The sequence below is a fragment of the Rhyacophila brunnea genome, unplaced genomic scaffold (assembly GCF_057557595.1).
Source record: "Rhyacophila brunnea isolate RB1 unplaced genomic scaffold, BYU_Rbru_1.0 scaffold_21, whole genome shotgun sequence".
Taxonomy (NCBI): Eukaryota; Metazoa; Arthropoda; class Insecta; order Trichoptera; family Rhyacophilidae; genus Rhyacophila; species Rhyacophila brunnea.
Genome location: NW_028232871.1, coordinates 12,916,162 through 12,936,429, shown reverse-complemented (window position 1 = coordinate 12,936,429; position 20,268 = coordinate 12,916,162). Strand labels below are relative to the sequence as shown.

Genomic DNA, 20,268 nt, shown 5'->3' with positions numbered 1-20,268 from the left:
TATCAAAATATTCAAGTAGTGATAGCAGCATTTTCTATTGTATCAAATCACTATAAAAATACGCAGTACATGAAATCAATATTGTCAGTCAGTTATCAAAGATTTAACCGTAAGGTTATCGTTCGCTTTGCCCGATCGATTTCGTAAATCCGTCAGAACGCATAATCGTGATTTCACGCATCTAAATTATAATCTGTAAACGTATCTGTAATAATTTAATTAATATTTATTTGGAAGGAGATAATTAAACCAGGGTTCATTTCATTCACGCATCAATCTTCTTATTATTGGAGTCAAACCAACCTACCCTGTCTGTTCCTTATTCTATCTCACTTCCTCACATATAACCTGCCGCCCCAAGGTGAGAATAGATGGACGTTATTTTATAAATAATTAAAATAGGGTCTTCTTTCGGGACTTTCAATTTGCTTTCCCCCACGGGATGTGACTGGCACTAGGGCCTAGAGTACTTATCACGATGCACAGTTTCCATTATCTTCCCTTTTCCACGGCGCTACATCCCGGGGTGGGACTTGGCCTCCTCCACAACCGCTCTCCACTCACTCCGGTCTCTCGCCACACTTCTCCAGTTACCGGGTCTTCCTATATGAAGCCAGTCCACTTCTATGGCGTCAACCCATCTCCTTCTTGGACGGCCTCTGGGTCTCTTCCGTTGGGGTAGCCACTTCGTCATGATCCTTGGAGGTCTAATTTCAGGCATTCTCTCCACATGTCCCGCCCATCGTAGTCTTTGGGACTTACAGTATCTTATGATTGTTTGCTGTTCAATCAGCTCTTCCAACTCGTGGTTCATTTTTATTCTGTAGTTCCCATTTTCCAACGTGGGTCCAAAGATTTTGCGGAGTATTTTGCGCTCGAAGACAGCTAATTTGTTTTCCTCGTTTTGAGTTAAGCACCAAGTCTCACAGCCATAAGTGACCACTGGCCTTATAATTGTTTTATAAATTAGAAGTTTACTTCTTCGGCCTAGAATTTTCGACCCCACCAGTCGCTTGCAGGCATGCCAGCATTTATTCCCGGAGATAAGGCGGATTTTTATCTCCTCTGCTGTCTTATTTTGGGTATTTAGGCTGGATCCGAGATACATGAACTTGTCCACCCCTTCATATGCATGCTGTCCTATGTCTATATTCTGCAGCGGTACCTGATCGCGTGTGCTGACCATATACTTAGTTTTTGACTGGTTTATATGCAGCCCAGCGTTTTCTGCTTTTATTTTCATAGTGCCACCATGGTCGATCATCCTCTGTTTGGATCTGCTTGTAACTGTCTACAGTTTCCATTACCCTGTATAATTTATTAAGGCAATGTAACAGTTCTATCAAACGAAATAATTCAAAAAAATAATATTGGTTTAGGCCTATATTTCCAAGAACTGACGGTGGTAACCCTTCCTTTATTACGTATACGGTATTTGCATACCTAATATAATATTGTAAAACATAAATACATATTTATAAATTTGTGTGAAAATGATTTCGTAGAGATAACCATGATTAATGTGCATGCAAAATCCCATACATTACGTGGATATATTTCTGCTATCGTTTCACGTCGTATTTGTATGCAGAAATGTGCTATCAGAGACGCGACCGTAGGTTGGCCTTAAACTAGGGTCTACTATGTATTATATTTTAGCATATTAGGTAACTTGAATAGGTACATAGTATTATTAAGATGTAGTCCAGCTCATCTATTATTTGCACAAGACAACTTTCGGCCTTTACAACAGCTAAATAGGGTAGGAAAGTATCGAAATATTAACACTTATTGTAACAATTACGATAAGTTAGCCGTCTAAACAGTCGAAACTGTCTATCTCGCTCTAAAATTTAGCAAAGCCAAGAGAGGTGGTGTTAAAACATAGCGCTTACTACTTTCTTTTCCCACCATCACCCGTCATGTATGTACAGCCGTGGATATGCACGGCCGCCTTCCATGACGATATAAACGTGTCTGAAAGAAGCGATTTTAAGTGCTCATTCCATCCCGAAACGGAGCCGTACGGGACTAATGCTACAACCATGCACCGTAGTGCTTAAAGAAAAAAGTCAAGAAAAGAAGAAAAAAAAATCTTTTTGGACTGGCTTTGCTGTCCACTCACTGTAACAATTACAACTAATGTATTGTAATTTTTACAATAAGTGTTAATACTTCGATACAAACCTACCCTACATAGCTTCAATAGCGGCCGAGAGCAGTTTTGTATATAGAATAGATGCGCAGGTTCTGTCATCGAATCCGTATACATAATTAGTTAGACGCACTTTATTTTGTGATTCGTCTAGTTGAGACCATAATATACACGAAAATTCATGGTGCTATGATGGGAAATGGCCATGGTTCCTACTTCTCGCCTTCATACCAATATGATATACCTACACGGTTTATTTTGTGATTGATTTACATGAGATGATAATATACAAGATAAATGATGGTGGTAGGACCGGAAGTGGTCGTGAATCCAACTCCTCACCCCCTAACTAGGAATTACAACGGCACTGTGCGAGCGCCTTAGTTTTGCGCTTAGAGTGGGAGACATGGAGACTTCCTGTTATGACACCATGACTTTTCTCATTTTACTATAGTCTCTTACTAGTTAAACGAATCACAAAAGAACTGCGTCTGTCATATTATGCAGACGAATCCCAGGCACGCACCCGGTATCCATCAAGTAGCAAATTTTATTATAGAGGTGAGGAAGTGGAGCCACGATCACTTCCTGGCCTGGTACCATGACTTTTCGTGTATAGGTACTATGGTCTCAACTAGACGAATCACAAAAGTGCTTCTACCTAATCATTATTTGTACGGATTCAATGACAGGATCCGGTCTAACGGGCCCGTCATCATGCTCCCTATATCCTGAAGCATGCCCCCAGGCCAGGATCTTTAGCGCCCTCTCCCATCTACCTATCGCTAGGGTTAAAGGCAGTGTGACGCTCTGCAGAAGCGTTTTCCAAATGATGTTTTAGGTAAAATTAAGGGTATTCAGTGTATTGTTAGCGATTTATTTTTGAATAAATCGAATAAAAGTAATTACTTATAAAGTTTTCGAATATCGATACACAATAATCAAAAATAATTGCCTCACACAACTACATGTTTTCAAATGTTAACATTCTTAGCTAATATAATAAATAGATACTTAGAGCGGAATGCAGAAACATTTGTCATAACTAAAATTTCCTTAGCAGAAAACACTATGCAGAAACACTGTCCTTAGTTAAGATCATTTTTATTGAAAATAATACCATATTTAAAAATTCTCGATAGGTAAATTAGGTAAATTATTTTATAATTGTTAAACGATGACAAAAATATGACAACTGCATTTTATAAATGCAATAACTATAAATACATAATAATATGTAATTATAATACTCTTATGTTTCCGTTATAAGTCATTATACGTGATTCCACAGGCACCACAAGATTTTTTTTAAACATGGTAACACTAGCATCAAGTGTCATTCTTCATCTGGTATTTTGTATTTCTGCGGGCTGGCGTATAAAAATAAAATAATACTCTGCAAGTACATGCCAAACGAATTAACACTATCAATATCCATATTGAGATACATTGTTTAATGAATTTGAGTGTATGGACTGTGTTATAGACATGCGAATTTATTTTGACAGCAGCTGTCAGTGGTAAATGGTAATACAGAAGGGGGCGTGTTCATAACAAAAGTAGTCTATGGTTAAGGATTCCTTAACTCTATACTCAGGATTGTCTATAGTTAAGTCATGCTTTTCGGCGACTTATCCTTAGGAACGAAATCTTAGATTGTGCATTCCGCTCTTAGCCACTTTTTTACCATTAGATCAAATTTATGATGTGTGTTTATTTCAGAGGGTTGGAGCGGACCATTTTTTGAGTTGATCCGCTCCACGCGCCACTCCACTTCAAACACTCGCGTCAATATCATTTTACTCCCTACTTCAATTATAGTTTGTCAATTTATGGCTACGGCCGTATGTTGTAGCTTAACCACTGGGTAATGACCAAAGAAATGGCGTATTTCAAAAAAACACTACCTTATTCTTAGGTCAATAATTATTATAAAGCAATCATTATTCATAAGATGTTTATCACACTTGAATGGTCAAAGACATAGCTTATAATAAGTATCTTTAGAATCATCTTCAAATGTGTTAATCTTGCCAATTTTTTGAATAATAAAATGCCTAATTCTTGTCAAATTTGGGATCACAGAGATTATCAATATAATTTTTTATCGTGAATATTTTACAAAAATTATCTCGTAATAAATTATACTAATGGTTTTATAAATGCGTTTAAAAATTAATAAATGTAAAAAATCTTAACACCACTGCACAGTTATGTACCGAACTATGACTATATTCTAAAACATTAGAGCGAGAGGTTTAAAAGAATACTATTTTATGTAACAAAAATACTTTATGCAGTCATCAAATGTTTAAAATAACTATAAAGGATAATAAGGCTTCAAAATTATATAAATAGATTATCTACAACGTTTAAGGAGTGTCCAGGATCATGGTTTGAAAATACAATAAAAACTCAATTTTGACCTACGACGAGCACGTGGGCCGTTAATACTTACCCCAGCTGCGCTCCAGGGTCTGCTCCGTTCCGGGTAAAAAGTTTTAATACGTATTGTATATTATTATGTATACATGTTAAGCTATTGCTCCACTGCTCCGTGCTCCTGCTCCGAGCTCCACTCCAACGCTTTGGTTTATTTAACTTATTACGTCGACCATTGCCCACTAAAGATGGTGATGGGTCGACCCACCACGCCCCCCCACCCCACAGACCCCGGGCCACCAGGCTAGAGTCCTGTCAGCCCATCTTTGTAGAGGGCCATGCTTGTCATGTTCAACGACACATTTATGTTTTTTTTTCAAATATTAAATGGTGAATGGAGAATATTTGACAGGCCATGGTGGTTTCGCTGGCAGGTTGTAGCGGAAAAATTCAGGATGCCTTCGATATCCTCTGGAAATGTCCTGAAAGGTGTACTGTCAAATGTAAGATAGGACACGCCACTACGCCCACACTACGAAACCTCAAGGTTAATTCGGATATTTTCGTACATTCTCGGTAATCTTCGACACGCTCGTGCCCTGAAATAGGAATTGTTCCAATTCGGTTACGACTCCAGAGAACGACTCAAAAATGACTTTTCACGATTGTAGCAGACGGTTGGCTTAAGAAACTGCCAATGTAAATTTGAGCTTTGCGATATCGCCTTGCTAAAACTTACCAATTATTAGTCTCGTGAAACAATGTTCCCAAATATTAATTAGCAAAGTAAGGCAACTATAGTCACGACTAATTTGAGATACCGCGTAAAAAATAAAGAGATTCCAGTGACGTCCAAAGACAAAATGCCGCCCCTAGGTAGCGCCAAAATGCCGCCCCATTTTTATACTTACCGTATTTTTTTTATCATCCTTTCATGACACCAATATCTAAGAAATGGATACATTACTATCAAGACCTATATTCTAATTTATATGCTATATCTGCTTCAATAGACAAATATTGCGAGTCCACGGTTTCGGATAGGTGAATTTTAAAATCATGTAACGTAAGTATGTACCTACCTATAATTCAAATGTAAATCGCAAATCTGCGCATGTCATTGCTGATCACCAAGGACGTGACGTCCAAAGACAACAGAAGATAACTAGACATCGCGAACCCGACAAAAAAATTAGAGTCCTGTTAAGCCTGTTATAGTGATTATTACACTTTGTTTCCAAGCAGTGAGCTGATTTTTTTAATGGAAAGATATTTCCATTATTACTAAGTTCCGTTAGCTATTTATATATATATATATAATATATACCTAATGATTCTCCTCGATTTGCCGCCCTTCGAGTGAATGCCGCCCCCAAGCGAAGCTCAATCTGTCTACCCCGGACGGGATGGGACGTCACTGAGAGATTCTGTTCTGTTTTGTGCAAATTTGGAGGTTAATAAAATTGTTAACATTGTCAAACTTTTGGCAGAGTCTTGTCGCGAATTTTGGCAAATCGTGCCTAACCCATTAGTATATGCATCTTTTGCTAATTGAAAAATGTTAATATGTAATTGGTTCAGGATGACCTCACACGGTTTTCTTGTTAACAAAATATGAATACGTGTTTTTCATATTCAATTCAATTTAAAGTCTTTGGTACACGAGCTACTCTACTTGACGATAATTCAAAAAGAAAATGTGTTGGCTGAGAAAAAATGTCTTATTGAAAACAATTCGTCTACTGGTAGCAGAATGATGTGTTGCAGATTTCGGATGAATTCGGCCATTGCCTATGGCTCTATCCGACTGACTTTCTCTTAGGTATTCTTACATTTACTGTAAAAGTTTAGAAGGGATCTTTATTTAGCTACATATTTTTCCGACTTTTAACCGGAAACTCTGGCATTCTTGGTGATATTGTCTTGGTAACCCTACTCAAGGGCTAGGTACCTACAATCAATCACTGCCCTTAAAATAAACAATTAATAATTTAAGAATATGATCTACTGATATAGGTACCTACCTAATAAAATAATGTTTCGCAGAAATATGAGGAAATTTAACAGTGAATTTACAACGTTCCTGCTCATAATATTGAATCTTTTTTTCGAATCCGGAAACGTCCTCTCAATGGAAGTGACATTGTGGTTTTAGGCGGGGCTTTTAATAAAACGAGTATTTTTGTTGAACAAAAATGGCGCACCTTTCTATTCAATGTTACGCCTCATTGATAGTTTCTATTCTTTACGCCAATGTAAAATAAATATATCACAATGTCAAGTGCATTGATATAAAAGTATCTGTGAATTGATTAATTTCATTGCCACGTTTTACATACTTAGATAGGTATAAATCTTATAGAATGGTAATAATACCTATCATAATTTTAGATTGTTTTTAAATATTGCTATCATTACCGCAATGTGACAATCTGTAATCTATTGCAAAACTAACTGGAAAGCAGAATTTGTCTTACTAGCAGATAACTATAAAGGTACCTACTTACAATTTAGATATGCACATAAGGATTTCAGTTGCGAGATCCATCAAAATCCTATACCTAGATTCATGGCCCCCACAAGGGGGAGACTCACAGGGCTCTAGCCTGGGAGCCCGGCATGTCGCGTCTACCTTATAAATGAGATAAACACACATCACAAATTAATAATTTTCTCTAATGGTAAAAAAGTCGCCTGTGGCGCTATTTTACTCGAAAAGTATTAACATTTTAAAATGCGTGGTTGTGTGATGCAATTTTCGACAACTTCATAATTCAGGGGAAAGCATTCAAGAATATAACAGATCCACTGAATTCCCTTAATTTTACCTGAAACGCCATTTGGAAAACGCTTCTGAAGAGCGTCACACTGTCTTTAACCCTGCGATCGGTAGGAGGGCACCAATGATCCTGGTCTGGGGGCCGCTTTAGGATGTGGGGTCATGCCTAGATGGTGTCACCAGACTCGCCCTAAGTAAAATAAAATTAATATTTCCCCTAAAACTTTTAAAGAAAACACGTGAAAATTAGCAAGAACGAAAAATGATTTTCATCGATTAAAACGTCTTATTTCCTCAGATAAATATTTCTAGAAGAGCCAATCTGGCGACGGCCAGCTGTCTCGCTAGGGGTTGTAAAATATAAATAATGTAATTATGTATACTTGGTCTGAGCATACATACGTAGGTGTGTACATATTATTATCCCTGCCTATAAAATATTATAAAAGCCGCCGTGAGTTAGTGTAGCTGTTGAAAATTTATATAAGCGCGAGGAATTGCTATGGGGTGGCGCCATTTACCTTTTGTCGATATTACCTTGAACAGTCATTTTATTTTCAATTTACAATATAGGGACAGGGCAAGCCTGGGAACTTCATAAAATTGCATTTTTATTTTAATATGGTGTATGTATTTTCCGTTGAGTGTTAGTTTCACGTAGTTAGCAGTAGTTTCCAAACTTTATGTTAATACGCCTCCCTTTAAAACAAAATTAAATCTTGGCGCCTCCCCCCCTTTATATTATTAAATAATACAGACACCTTTTTAAATAGTCAAAGACCCACATCCTGAAGCGGGTCTCCAGGCCAGGATCTTTGGCGGGCTGCCGGTGCTCTAAAGTAGTGTTTCCTAAATTATACACGGGAATTATCATCAAGTATATCAATCATCATATACCTAGGTATTACATGAAATTACAACGCACAACCATATATTTGAAATATTTAATAGTCCTGAAACAAAGTAACGCCGCAGGCGACATTTTTTACTATTAATAAAATAATGAGAAAGGTGCATTTGCAAATTAACCAAGAACTCAGGAAATAGATTTTTGTTTTCTTCAATATATCTGGCGCATAAATCATTTAACAGTGGAAACATGGCGAACTTTTTTTTGTAGTTTTGATTTCCAAAGCTCCAATTTTTTATAAATGCCTTCACTTGATTTTCCAAACGCGCCTAAAGAAGTAAAACTTCAAAAATGAGTTGAATATGCCAAATGACTAATTATAAACGTTTATGTATAAATGAGTAAAGGTATTACTCAGAATTACTTATTTCCATATAGATAAATTGGAGTTCCCATGAAAATCATCCAAAAATCAATTTCCTTTTGGCTCCCCTGAAAAATAATGATTTTTTATTTTTCGCCTTAATACTTCTCACACAAAAATTAACTGTATGAACCACTGATGTATGGTTTTTTTACCTACGTGTTTCCAGCTGTGCATGTTACGCCACTGACATTTTACATTAGGTAAATAAGATTAAATTTTATAGGTATCAAAATATACACAGTTAACTTAAACAGATTCTAATTTTTTCTGAGTAGGGAAAGTAGTTTTTTAACGTTGAGTTTATGTTTATAATACTGGCAGCATTTTACCGTATCCGTGTGACGTTTAACAAAAGCATGTAACCTCTCACATCAAATTTGACGTTTCTATTTTTTGAAAAAGGATAATTTTCAAAAAATGGATTCAAATTCCCAACAGTTGGCCGAGGATTTCTTTTTGCACGTTCCCGTTAACGCCAAAATAATGTAACTATATAATATATTATCACTATAGACTTATACATTGCATTATTACAAAATGTTGTGCAAGGTTGATTTTGACAGGAGGGATTTTTTGACATTTCAGTGAAACCATAGTTGAATGATTTTACGTTTATTTCAGAACCAAGAAATATGAAGAGGTTCCTGATACTCCCACCACTCTTCGAGTGGAGATGCAGACGCTACGTCTTACCGGAGACTCACAGAATTTGATATTGGAAACCTTACGACATATCCATGGGCCAGATTTTCAACTCAAGAAAGCAACTGCTTATAAGGTAAAATATAACACATTTTTTTGGTAGCTGTTGCCTAGCCCAGATACAGTTGAACTCGGTTATTACGATCACGGATATAACGAGATCTCAGATGTAACGAGGAAACATTAGTTAACATTTTAGTTTATGATTTTCTCTTCTTTTATAACGAGCTATTTCTCGGGTATACCAAGCAAAACTGTTAGGCTTCGGCCACATAGGTAGGTGCTTCGCTAAGTGCTATGCTTGTCTACTAAAAATACTACTGCCACGTTGCACGCTACGTGCTTAGGTACAAATGCATTTGACATTTGGGAGAGCTCAAGTCAACAACGATGTCAGTCTCAAAACTAACCAGAAAGTTATTTCTCACAGATATTATATTGAATGACTTCAGTAAAAATCATGTGTTGTTTTTAGGATAAAGGATCCAACCTTGGCAGTCGTTATTGGATGGAAAGAGGACAGCTAATAGTCTCCGGAGGCTGTGATTACTCAAAAAAAAACAGTGAATCTACCGTTGAAGATAAATTAAGAATGTACGCTTTGAGAAAATTAGAAAAGTGAGTATTTCATTGTATACATGACTTGGAAAACCTCGGAAACATATAGCTATTAGAAAAATCTTAGAAAATACCTCTAATCAAATGAGCCCAGCTCTATCATTCCATGTTTTTAGTCATGCACTATGTTTCCAAGCCATACAACTAGTGTTATTAGTGTTTGTACAAGATGCATTTCAAGTATCAGTTCAATGCCTTGGAACGTAGCACCTTCAAGAGACATTTGTTACCTAGCTAGTGGCGGCTCGACGACTTTCTAGGTGGTGGGGCTTAGCCATTAAGGCCATCCGCGCACGTGAATACTCAAAAAAGACGTGACTGTAACTCCAGTAGGTATCTAGCTAATGTATTTCAATGGCGGCTCGGCGTCGGCAGGACGACGGCAAGACTGAAATCTGAAGAGACCCGACATGCTAGTCTTCCAGTCACCCATAAAACAGTGGTACAAATGTCAGTAGATTCGATGAAAAATCATATTTTCTTATCAAAATTGGTAGCACTGAACTGAATAAGAAATAGCAAGCAGACGTCAAAAGTTAAAGGTGGGCGAACCGATTTTTAACTTAAAATATGTACCAGATGTTGAGAAATACTCCTGCCTGTATAATTACAGGCTGCTAGAATATTCCCGTAATGATATTACAGAAAAAGCTTAGAATGAAGTAGGAAAAACAATGGGTTTGACAGTTTGAGGTTATGAGATTATTAGGTTTCAGTAGCGTCGTGTACGAAGCATACGTCACTGGCCAGTTTATGAGTTCCATCACCAACCAGTTCGTCAGATTTTAGTTTCTGCGTGAGCCATGGATGGCCTTATTATCAAATATACATACCTACCAGCTACTTTCTCATATTATACGTCATTATGTACCAAGCTACTTATAATAATATGATTTGATTAATGAGGAAATGAGATATTTTTCAGAATAAATAATATGATTTTCCAAATTATCAAGTTTAAAAGATCATGATAAACCTAATAAATCATAGTTTAATATAACTTGATGCTATCTGCCGTGTAATACCACTAATAATAAATTACAAAACGATATAAATATACCAGTGACGTCCCGTGGGTGTAGGCAGATTAAGCGTCGCTTGGGGGTGGCAGTTACTCGAAGGGCGGCAAATCGAGAAGAATTATTAGGTATATATAGAAATAGGTACCTAAACTTAGTAATAACGGAAATATCTTTCCATTAAAAAAATCAGTTCACTGGTTGGAAACAAAATGACGTATTAATCAACATAAAAGGTTTAACGAGACTGTATTTTTTTTGTCGGGTTTGCGATGTCTAGTTTACTTCCATTTTCCTTGGACGTCACGTCTTTGATGACCAGAAATGACACGTGCAGATTTGCGAATTATATTTGAATTAGGTATAGGTAGGTATATACTTACACAATTAATCTATCCATATATTTTTGCCAGGCACTCGCGAGTTTTGAAAGTTGTCAGGTGTAGGTACCTATATTTAAATATATCTGAAAACGTGGACTAGCAATTTTGTCTGTTGAAGTAGAGATGGCATTTAAATTAGATTTAGTGGTATATATTTTGTTAGAAATGTATCCATACAGCACATTTCTCTGATATTGGAGTCATGAAAGGATAAAAAATACTGTATAAAAAATGGGGCGGCATTATGTCCCACCCACGGTGGCCGCGCGGCATAAGCGTTGGACTACAAATCCGTGGGTCCCAGGTTCAAATCCTGGGTCTGGCAAGTACACATATTGTTTTTAAATTTGTGTGTGTCAGGGTATGGACCTAATAGGTTGAGCAAGTGGCTGACATCCATTTCTCGTAAAAAACAAAATCTGTCAATACAAACCTCCACTCTGTGGAGGCCCATATGATCCTATCAGGATCGGACACGGTCGAAGTTATGTCTAGGGATGTTACTGATAAATACCAACGCACATTTTCCTTGAACACTGCCCATATGATATCACATGTCACATAAAAAACAAACGTCTGAATATAAAATATTAACGGAGGTAGTTGACTAAACAAATAACAACTACTCCCCTTATACTTATATCCTTTGTGGTAAATCTATAATATAGTAATTGCTTTCTTTTTTTTCAGTTATGGTTTCCATAAAGCTCACTGCGCCGAAGCCCTTGACTATGCCAACGGCCAAATAGATAAAGCTTTAGACATTTTATATTGCAAGTATTATGAACTTGACGAAACTGCCGAACCGATCTGTGATTTGACAGACAATGAACTGTTGGAACATAAAGTGGACGAAAAGGGAGTTCTTGAGTCAATTTACGAATCGGCTTTCAAGGAGAAAGAGCAGCATACTCTATGGGAAGTTACCTTGAAATTAGACTATCTTTTAAATATATACACGGATAAGAACGTTAAAATAGTTACGACCAGAAAAGAGAATATAAATTACAATAATAAAAATAACAACTTCAAGACGAAAAAGATTGAAACATGTAGAAACTTTACGAAAGGGGGATGTAAATTCGGCAATAAATGCAGATTTTCGCATCAAATTGTCGAACCTGAACCAGCTGTATGTGATAATATAAATAGTGACTCTTATAATTATTCTTTAGAGATTAGGTTTCCGCCAAATAGCAAATATCCTTGCGAAAGTCCGTTCATATTCTTGAAAACCACCGCGCCGACTAGTGTGATACCCGAAATGACTTGTCTACATATCTGTAAGAGGCTTATAGAAGAAGCGAATATTTTATCGCTGGACGGTATATCATCTGTGTATTCTATAGTTGAATTGTTACAAAACGAAGACAGTATTACAACGTTTTTGAAGAACAATGATATTAAATTCATCGAAAGTCATAAACCGTTGTTTCCGGTCATTATCGAAGAGGATACCTCTCTCAAGAAGATCTTGCCGTCGCATTATGAAAAGGCTTCGAGTAGGGATACCAAGACGGCGTTGGACTTTGAAAATATGCTCAAGGAAGACGATCTGATTGCCAAAAAGTTTATGGAGAAGCAGGGTAATGCGCAGTATAAGAAGATGCTTGACGGAAGGAAGAAGTTGCCGGCTTGGAGTAAGATGAAGGAGATACTGACTGCTGTCGACGGTAGCCAGGTATTATTGAATTTTAATTAATATCTTCAATGCTTTTCAGTTGCAAATCAAACGCTATTTATTAAATATATAATATATTTGTTCATTGAGTTCACTGAATAGAAGGCTTCAAAATACATTCTGGCAATTTGAATGACTTAATTTTTAATTGTGGAAATAATACTTTTGCATACGCAAGACATTTCCTTTGACAATGGTTAAAAAAAGACGATGGAATTAGGTGTCAACTTAATTGGTTGATTTTAGGCAATTCCGTTATTTTACATGAGACATGTACTAATAGCGCCTGTACATGTGCATGTATTTACTGGCAGCAATAGTGCGGTTTTTATACTATCGTGAGAATAACTGTTTACGTAAAAGTGCTAACTGTCCCATTCCAATCTCATTCTTTAAGAGTGAGCAAGACACGATGTTGTCATTTTATGATACTATTTGACAGGTAATGAAAATCTGTTAACCTCAAAATGAGTATAGTGTTTTTTTGCCGGCAGGTTCGCCACTATCGTTCTACTGCGCAGGTGTAGATCGAAAAAATCCCAACTGTCGCATGAAAATTCAGACGCTTCTGAACTTTTTTGATTCATGCATGTAATCTTGCAACTGCAAGATAATACATGTTTTCACGAACATTCTCTTGTTATGGCCGCGATAATACGTACTGTCAGCAGTAAATCCATGCACTTGTAAACGGGGTATTATTTTGCTAATGTCTTTGTTTACTTCACCGAGCTTAGAGCTTGCACAATGTTGTTCCATTTCCGAAGGTCCATTGCCAAGTCCTGTGTCTCACTTCATGTAAATCCTGCAGCTGACCAATCTCTCATGTAACATTGTTGTATGGTAACAAAAATTTGATCACTGACAGAAATTAAAATCCGACGAACTGGTTGCTGATGGAACTCATAAACTGGCCAATGACTGATGCTTGGCACACGGTGCTACTGAAACTCACTTGCAATAATAATCTCATAACCTCAAACTGTCAAATCCATTATCTTTCCTACTTCATTCTAAGCTTTTTTCGTAGTATCTTTACAGAAATATTCTGGCAGCCTGTAATTATACAGGCAGGATTATTTCTGAATTTCTGCCACAAATTTTAAATTAAAAATCGATTCGCCCATCTTTAACTTTTGACGTCTTGACTTGTTATTGTGATACACCCCTGTTACAGGCGGGCTTCTCCCGGTGTAAAATAATCATTTAGTAGTCATAAGTCGAAACGTAACCCTGACCTCTAGAAACGGCTTCATAAAACATCTAATCTGATTCCTTGCTCAACTACGTAATTTTTTTTATTCATAAGTAAAGGCCTTCGTCCGGTGTGTGAAAATCATATACTGGGCGGAGGTGTAATTAAGATAAATTTAATTTGACTTAAAAAAGTATAAATGATGATGGATGAGAGAGATAATTTTAAGACTAAATATAAGTATTCACATATAATAAATTTTGCCGCGCTTGCCGGCAACGTTCAAATTTCCACGCGCCTGCGCCGGGGTGGTCCTCGTGATTCGTCAAATCAAAAGCATCACGCGATAAAATTTGGCCAATCACGAGAGTCCTTTTTGCTGGACGGCGTGGGTACGCGAAATTTGAAAAAGAGAAAGAAAGTTAGTAAGCGTCCCTTTTCCAACATGTACGGACCTGCGAAACTTATTGTTAAAACAAAATATATAAACGTGTAAAGAAAATGTAAAATATAAGATAATACCAAGTTACGCACGAGACAGACGTGGTTTCATTTAATTTCTCCTCAATTTAAAATATCTTTTTTTTGTGAATCCGGGGTTCGATGGACCCCTGAGCTAGCCGCTGGAACCCCGGGTATCTCAATTGCTTGTTCAGTTCAGTTCAGTGCTACCAATTTTGGTAAGAAAATATAATTTTTCATCGAATCTACTGATTTTGGTACCACTGTTTTATGGGAGACTTGAAACAGAGAGACTGGGAGACTAGCATATCTCGTCTCTTCAGCTTAGTAGCGAACGTTTTGAAACTGAGAGATTCCAGTCTTGCCCTGACCGAGCCGCCATTCAAATACATTAGCTAGATACTGGCTGAAATTGTAGTTAGTCTCGTCTTTTTTGAGTATTCTCGTGAACGGAAGGCCTAATGCAGTCTGTTAGGAATCTTCTCAACAAAGTTGTGGCAATTCGCAATAACAAATTAGTAACTAATTACTGCGTTTACTTTTATTTTATTATTACCAGGTTATCGTAATTAGTGGTGAGACAGGTTGCGGAAAGAGTACCCAAGTTCCTCAGTTCATCCTGGACGAGTGGCTGCTGAACCGAGCCAAATCAAGATGTGATACTCACATGGAGATTGTATGCACACAGCCACGGAGAATCTCAGCCATTGGAGTCGCCGATAGGGTAGCTGATGAAAGAAATGAAAAAACTGGCAACACAGTCGGATATCAGGTAAATAAAACATCTATTTCCAAAAATCGATTAGTCGACATAATAAAATCTAGCAAAAAACAGGTAAGTACAACATATTCGTAAATACAGTCGAACTTGGTTATTACGAGGAAGATGAAACCAACTGAATTAGCTCGTTATAAGCATTACGTATTATATCGTTATATAACATTTTTCGCGGCACGCTCTATTTAAGCATAGAACATAAAAATCTAAAAACCATTGTAAAAATCCCTGAAACACATGGCATTCATAAACTACAAAAGAAGTTGTTTATTGTAATGAAGTGCTGAGCCGCCGGCGCTGGTAGGTACTTCCTGACTTCATAAAGCTTGGACTTTTTACATGCAATTTCGGAAACGACAACACCAATTAGGTACTTAGACACTTAACTAGTGTCATAAACGTAATCCGATCCCAGCGACATCGGTCTAGTTAACTGCCCGGTCAGATTTTATTGCTTAGGGTCGAAAATGTTGTTTTTAAATGATCGATACATTAACAGTTTTCCTCGGTATACCCGAAAAGTAGCTCGTTATAAAAGTGAATAAATGTATGGAGAAATTCATAAACTAAAATGTCAACGAATGTTTCCCCATTACATCCGAGATCTCGCTATTTCCGTGATCGTAATAACCAAGTTCGACTGTATGTTTATCTCAGCTCGAACATCTCTGATAATTGTAGACGCGAGACTGTCATCAATAGGTGAATAGCAATTCTGTTATATTTTCGGCAACGGAAATCCTTACCAGCAGATCCCGATCCTTCACGTGGTCCGGTGGAAGGTGTATGCTAGTAATAAGATTCGATGGATGTTAATCTTCAGTGATGTTTATTCGTGAAATGGTCTCAAAGAACATTTACATGGTGTAAAAAATAAATATACCAAAACTATTATTGTTTGGCTTACGCAGGGTTTAATTGGTTTTTAAAAACTAACCAATACCATCTGTAAACTATTGTAGTCTTAATTCAATAAAAACAAATACGTATGACTAATAAAGTTTAATGTGCACTATTTATGGCGGATCTTAACAGCCTACCTCTGCCCTTCACTACTACTATTATGGAGTAACTTCCAAAACACGCCAAAAGCATACAAAAAAATCTTTAAAAATATAACGACATATTATAAACCAATAAATTAAAGTCATACGAACAATTGGAGAATTTTGCTCAATTCATTCTTTCCTATTATTCCATGTACATGAAATCTTATCTTCTTTATAATTTTAGATCCGTCTTGAAAGTAAAGTATCGTCGAAGACTCGCCTGATGTTCTGCACGACGGGAATCTTACTGAGGCGGCTGGAGAGCGATCCCAAATTAGAAACCGTGACCCATGTCCTGGTTGACGAGGTACACGAGAGGTCGGAGGAAAGCGACTTCCTCCTGCTCATTCTAAAGGACCTTCTAGCCACCAGAAAAGATCTAAAAGTTATCCTGATGAGTGCCACACTAAACGCTAATTTATTCTCTGATTACTTTGGCGGTGTACCAGTTTTGGAGATACCAGGTACATAATATGAATTGATTGTTTTTAGTCTAATGTGTTTTATTTTTTAATGTATATTCAAAATCCTGAGAGTTAGAGATGCATTTAGACCAGGGTTCACAAACTTTTTCGTCAAAGGGACAATTTTGAAATCAAAAATATTTTGTGGGCTGTTTCTTTTGTAAATATTTCCTGTTTTTAAAAAACATAAGGCAAAAAAATAAAAAAACATTTCATTGTGTAAACTTATATTTTTAACTAAATATACATTATTATTACTCGTACAAAAAAATAATATATAAATTTTGTCACCATGTCATTTATGCAATTTTTTGTTTGAAACTAAATCCTGCAATCTAGGCTAAAATTTTGCGGTGTGAATATGCAAAACAGATGCGATATTGTTGTCTGTTAATTTTGATCTTAAGTCTGATTTATTAATGCTCATTGTAGAAAATGTTTTTTGACAAATATCGGTACTTCCAAATATATGATGTATATTTGATGAGCATATTTGGATATACCTCAAGTGAAAGTCCTTTGTAGAATTCAATTAAATTCTTATCACGGTAAGATGCTTTTGCTTTCGCGTTCTCTTGCAAATTTATTCATTCAAATTGCATATTTACGGGAACAGCATCCGGAATCTTGAAAAATATTAAAATTCATTTGATGTTTCTTAAAATCCAAGAAGTGCTTCGAAAATTCATCGAACACACATTGAATGATCCTGGAGTATTTTTCTGATCGCAGAATACTGAAAGCATACACAAATATTAATGTGCGTGTGCATATTTAAATTCTCACCAACTATTAAATCATAATATAATAATTCAATTATAAACAATAATATTAAATATTTTTTTTAAAAATACCGTAAATAATAAATATAAATAAATATAAATAATAAAGTATGTAACGACTATTTATTTTCGAATTGCATGGCGTCCAGTTGTCAAAAGCCGAATCGTCCTAGACCCGTTGAAAGGACATGGTGTGTAAAACTCCCACCTCCACTCCCGTTATGTATATGCAGCCACGTCATACGCGGCCGGCTAACATAACCCTTACGTGTGCCAGATCAAAGAATTTAAGCCCTCATTTTGTCCCGAGCAGAGCCGCACGGGACTGGTGATGCAACCTTGCACCAAAGTGCGAATGCATGATGTTAATTTATATGGCAACTATCAGAGTGACTTTAATTTGAAGAGTCGCAAGGGGAATCGAGAGTGTCCCGCTCCCCGTACGCTCTGGCGAATTTAGTAAAGGCCGCAAAATTGGCCTCGGTTGCCACCATGTCCGCGTGTCCTATTGGGCCCGAATGGGGTCGGACCCGGGCAAACAACTCCGCTCGTTCGGGGCCCATAAGTGGACAGTCCCACAGGACGTGCTCTGCGTCCTGCTGGTCGTGCCCACATGAGCAACCCGACCCATGTCTTGCCAAACCAAACCCCTGCAGTTTGGCCGCAAAGTTCGTTGAAAGGACAGTAAAACATTCGGTGGACCGGCAATAAATTCTTGCGGACCAGCGCCGGTTGAAGAACACTGGTATAAATTATAATATACAGATGGGCGTATAAAAATAAAATTTTGGCAAAAACTAGGTTTCCTTCAACACCTTTAGTGAAGATACATCCACATTGTGGAAGTCTATATACATACATAGTCTGTCTGGTTGCCAAAATACTGAAAAATCTGATTTATTTCCGTAATATAAATATGGTTTATTGCTTTTCAGGTAGAACGTTCCCCGTTGAACAGATGTTCCTCGAAGACATCTTGGAGAAAACCATCTATGTCATGGAAGAGAACTCAAAATATACTAGGAAAATTAAAAAGGGTACATATATAGTCTTTTTTTAATATCACAGTCACTTATAGCAGAGTTTGGATTATAGAATGGGGGATTCTTACATTTTTTTTGTATTGCAACATTTGATTTTAGTATTGTAGAATTGGTTACTATAGAAAAGTTAATATTTGTATGTTATTCAATTATAGATTAATTCATATTATTTAAAACATTTTTTTTATATTCGCTATCGTCTCTGTTCTGGCAGAACACACTAACTGGAGAATACTAGTTTTGAGTAATTTGTCTTTGAAGTTGTTAAAATGTTTGAAATGGTCTATCATGTGAGTTTATTAAGTAATCGTAAAAAGGATGACTTTAAAATAAAGACTGTTTATTTATTAAGAAGGTTTCCAGACGGTAAAGTTTGAAATAAGGAACATTTTGGTACTAACTCAATTTGTAATTTTTTCGAATTAGTGTTTTCTGCCAGAACAGTGACGCTATGTCCGGCAAGAAAAACACCAAATTGGCAATACTGAATTCATTCTGTTTTTATTTAGGTTCTTTCGAAACACTGGAGATTGAAATGGAGACATGCGACATCCAAGCAGCTAACTCCATGCCGAAAGACAACATCCGAGACGAAAACCTTACCATTGCGCAGACAATGGCACGGTACCAGGGTTACAGCAGAATGACATGTAAAAACTTGTACCTTATGGATAATGAAAAGGTGAATAGTTTTTTTGACTAATTAAAATTCACCGTAAAAAAATATAGATTCCTTTTTTACATACTTACCTGGAGAAATAATAATAATTAGGATTCCATGGATAAACAGAACATGAAGAAACAGAACGGTGACAAAACAGAACAGCGATAAACAGAACTATGAAAATTCAGAACAAAGGAAAAATATAACATTTAGTATCAAAATTATCGAATCTCTTTTATGTTGTTCGATTACTATTTGACGCTTGCATTCTGACGTGCTGCTTTACGGTAGCGAATCATGGCACCTTATGAAGGCTCAGAGCAATCGTATTGTGAGCTTTGAAAACAGATGTTTGCAATGGATACTGGGTGTGCGGTGGGGTGGTATGACTTAGGAGCAACGAGGAGATAAGACCCACCAAGCAGCCTCTCATCACGCTGAGAGTGAAGAGGCGACGTTGGACCTGGCTCAGCCACATAATGCGGATGCCAAAAGAGAACCTCAACCTGGCTTGCCTGTTCTTCAAGTCGAACGGATTCCGGCGTCCTGGAAGGCCGCTAAATACTATCTATAGAGTGTATACGGCGGAGCTACGGGATGCTAGTTTGACCTGGAACGAAGCAAGAAGGCAGAGATTATTGGAGGCGCCGCGTGGTATCCATATGCTCCAACTAAGGGGCGGATATGGCCGAAGAAGATTTTTAATAATACAAGTTTTCAAATACGCCGTAAAAAAACAAATTATATAGTTTGTGCACTGCTAAGAAATCGCTGAAAAGCCTCAATTAAACGGAACTCAACTCGGTGTTGCCGGCAAGCTATATATCGTCTAAAT

The 20,268-nt window shown here is 36.9% G+C and overlaps 1 protein-coding gene across 1 annotated transcript in view; it reads left to right on the top strand.

The window, feature by feature from the left end:
* The first annotated feature begins 8,862 nt into the window (after positions 1-8,862).
* Positions 8,863-20,268, top strand: part of LOC147070741 (putative ATP-dependent RNA helicase DHX57) — a 31,607-nt gene continuing 20,201 nt past the window's right edge. The window contains exons 1-8 of the mRNA XM_085948986.1: positions 8,863-9,078; positions 9,215-9,371; positions 9,771-9,913; positions 12,006-12,996; positions 15,213-15,425; positions 16,665-16,944; positions 18,662-18,763; positions 19,279-19,451. Coding sequence (XP_085805112.1) covers positions 9,011-9,078; positions 9,215-9,371; positions 9,771-9,913; positions 12,006-12,996; positions 15,213-15,425; positions 16,665-16,944; positions 18,662-18,763; positions 19,279-19,451 — 2,127 coding nt within the window. The 5' untranslated portion in view covers positions 8,863-9,010. The remainder of the gene's footprint in view (positions 9,079-9,214; positions 9,372-9,770; positions 9,914-12,005; positions 12,997-15,212; positions 15,426-16,664; positions 16,945-18,661; positions 18,764-19,278; positions 19,452-20,268) is intronic.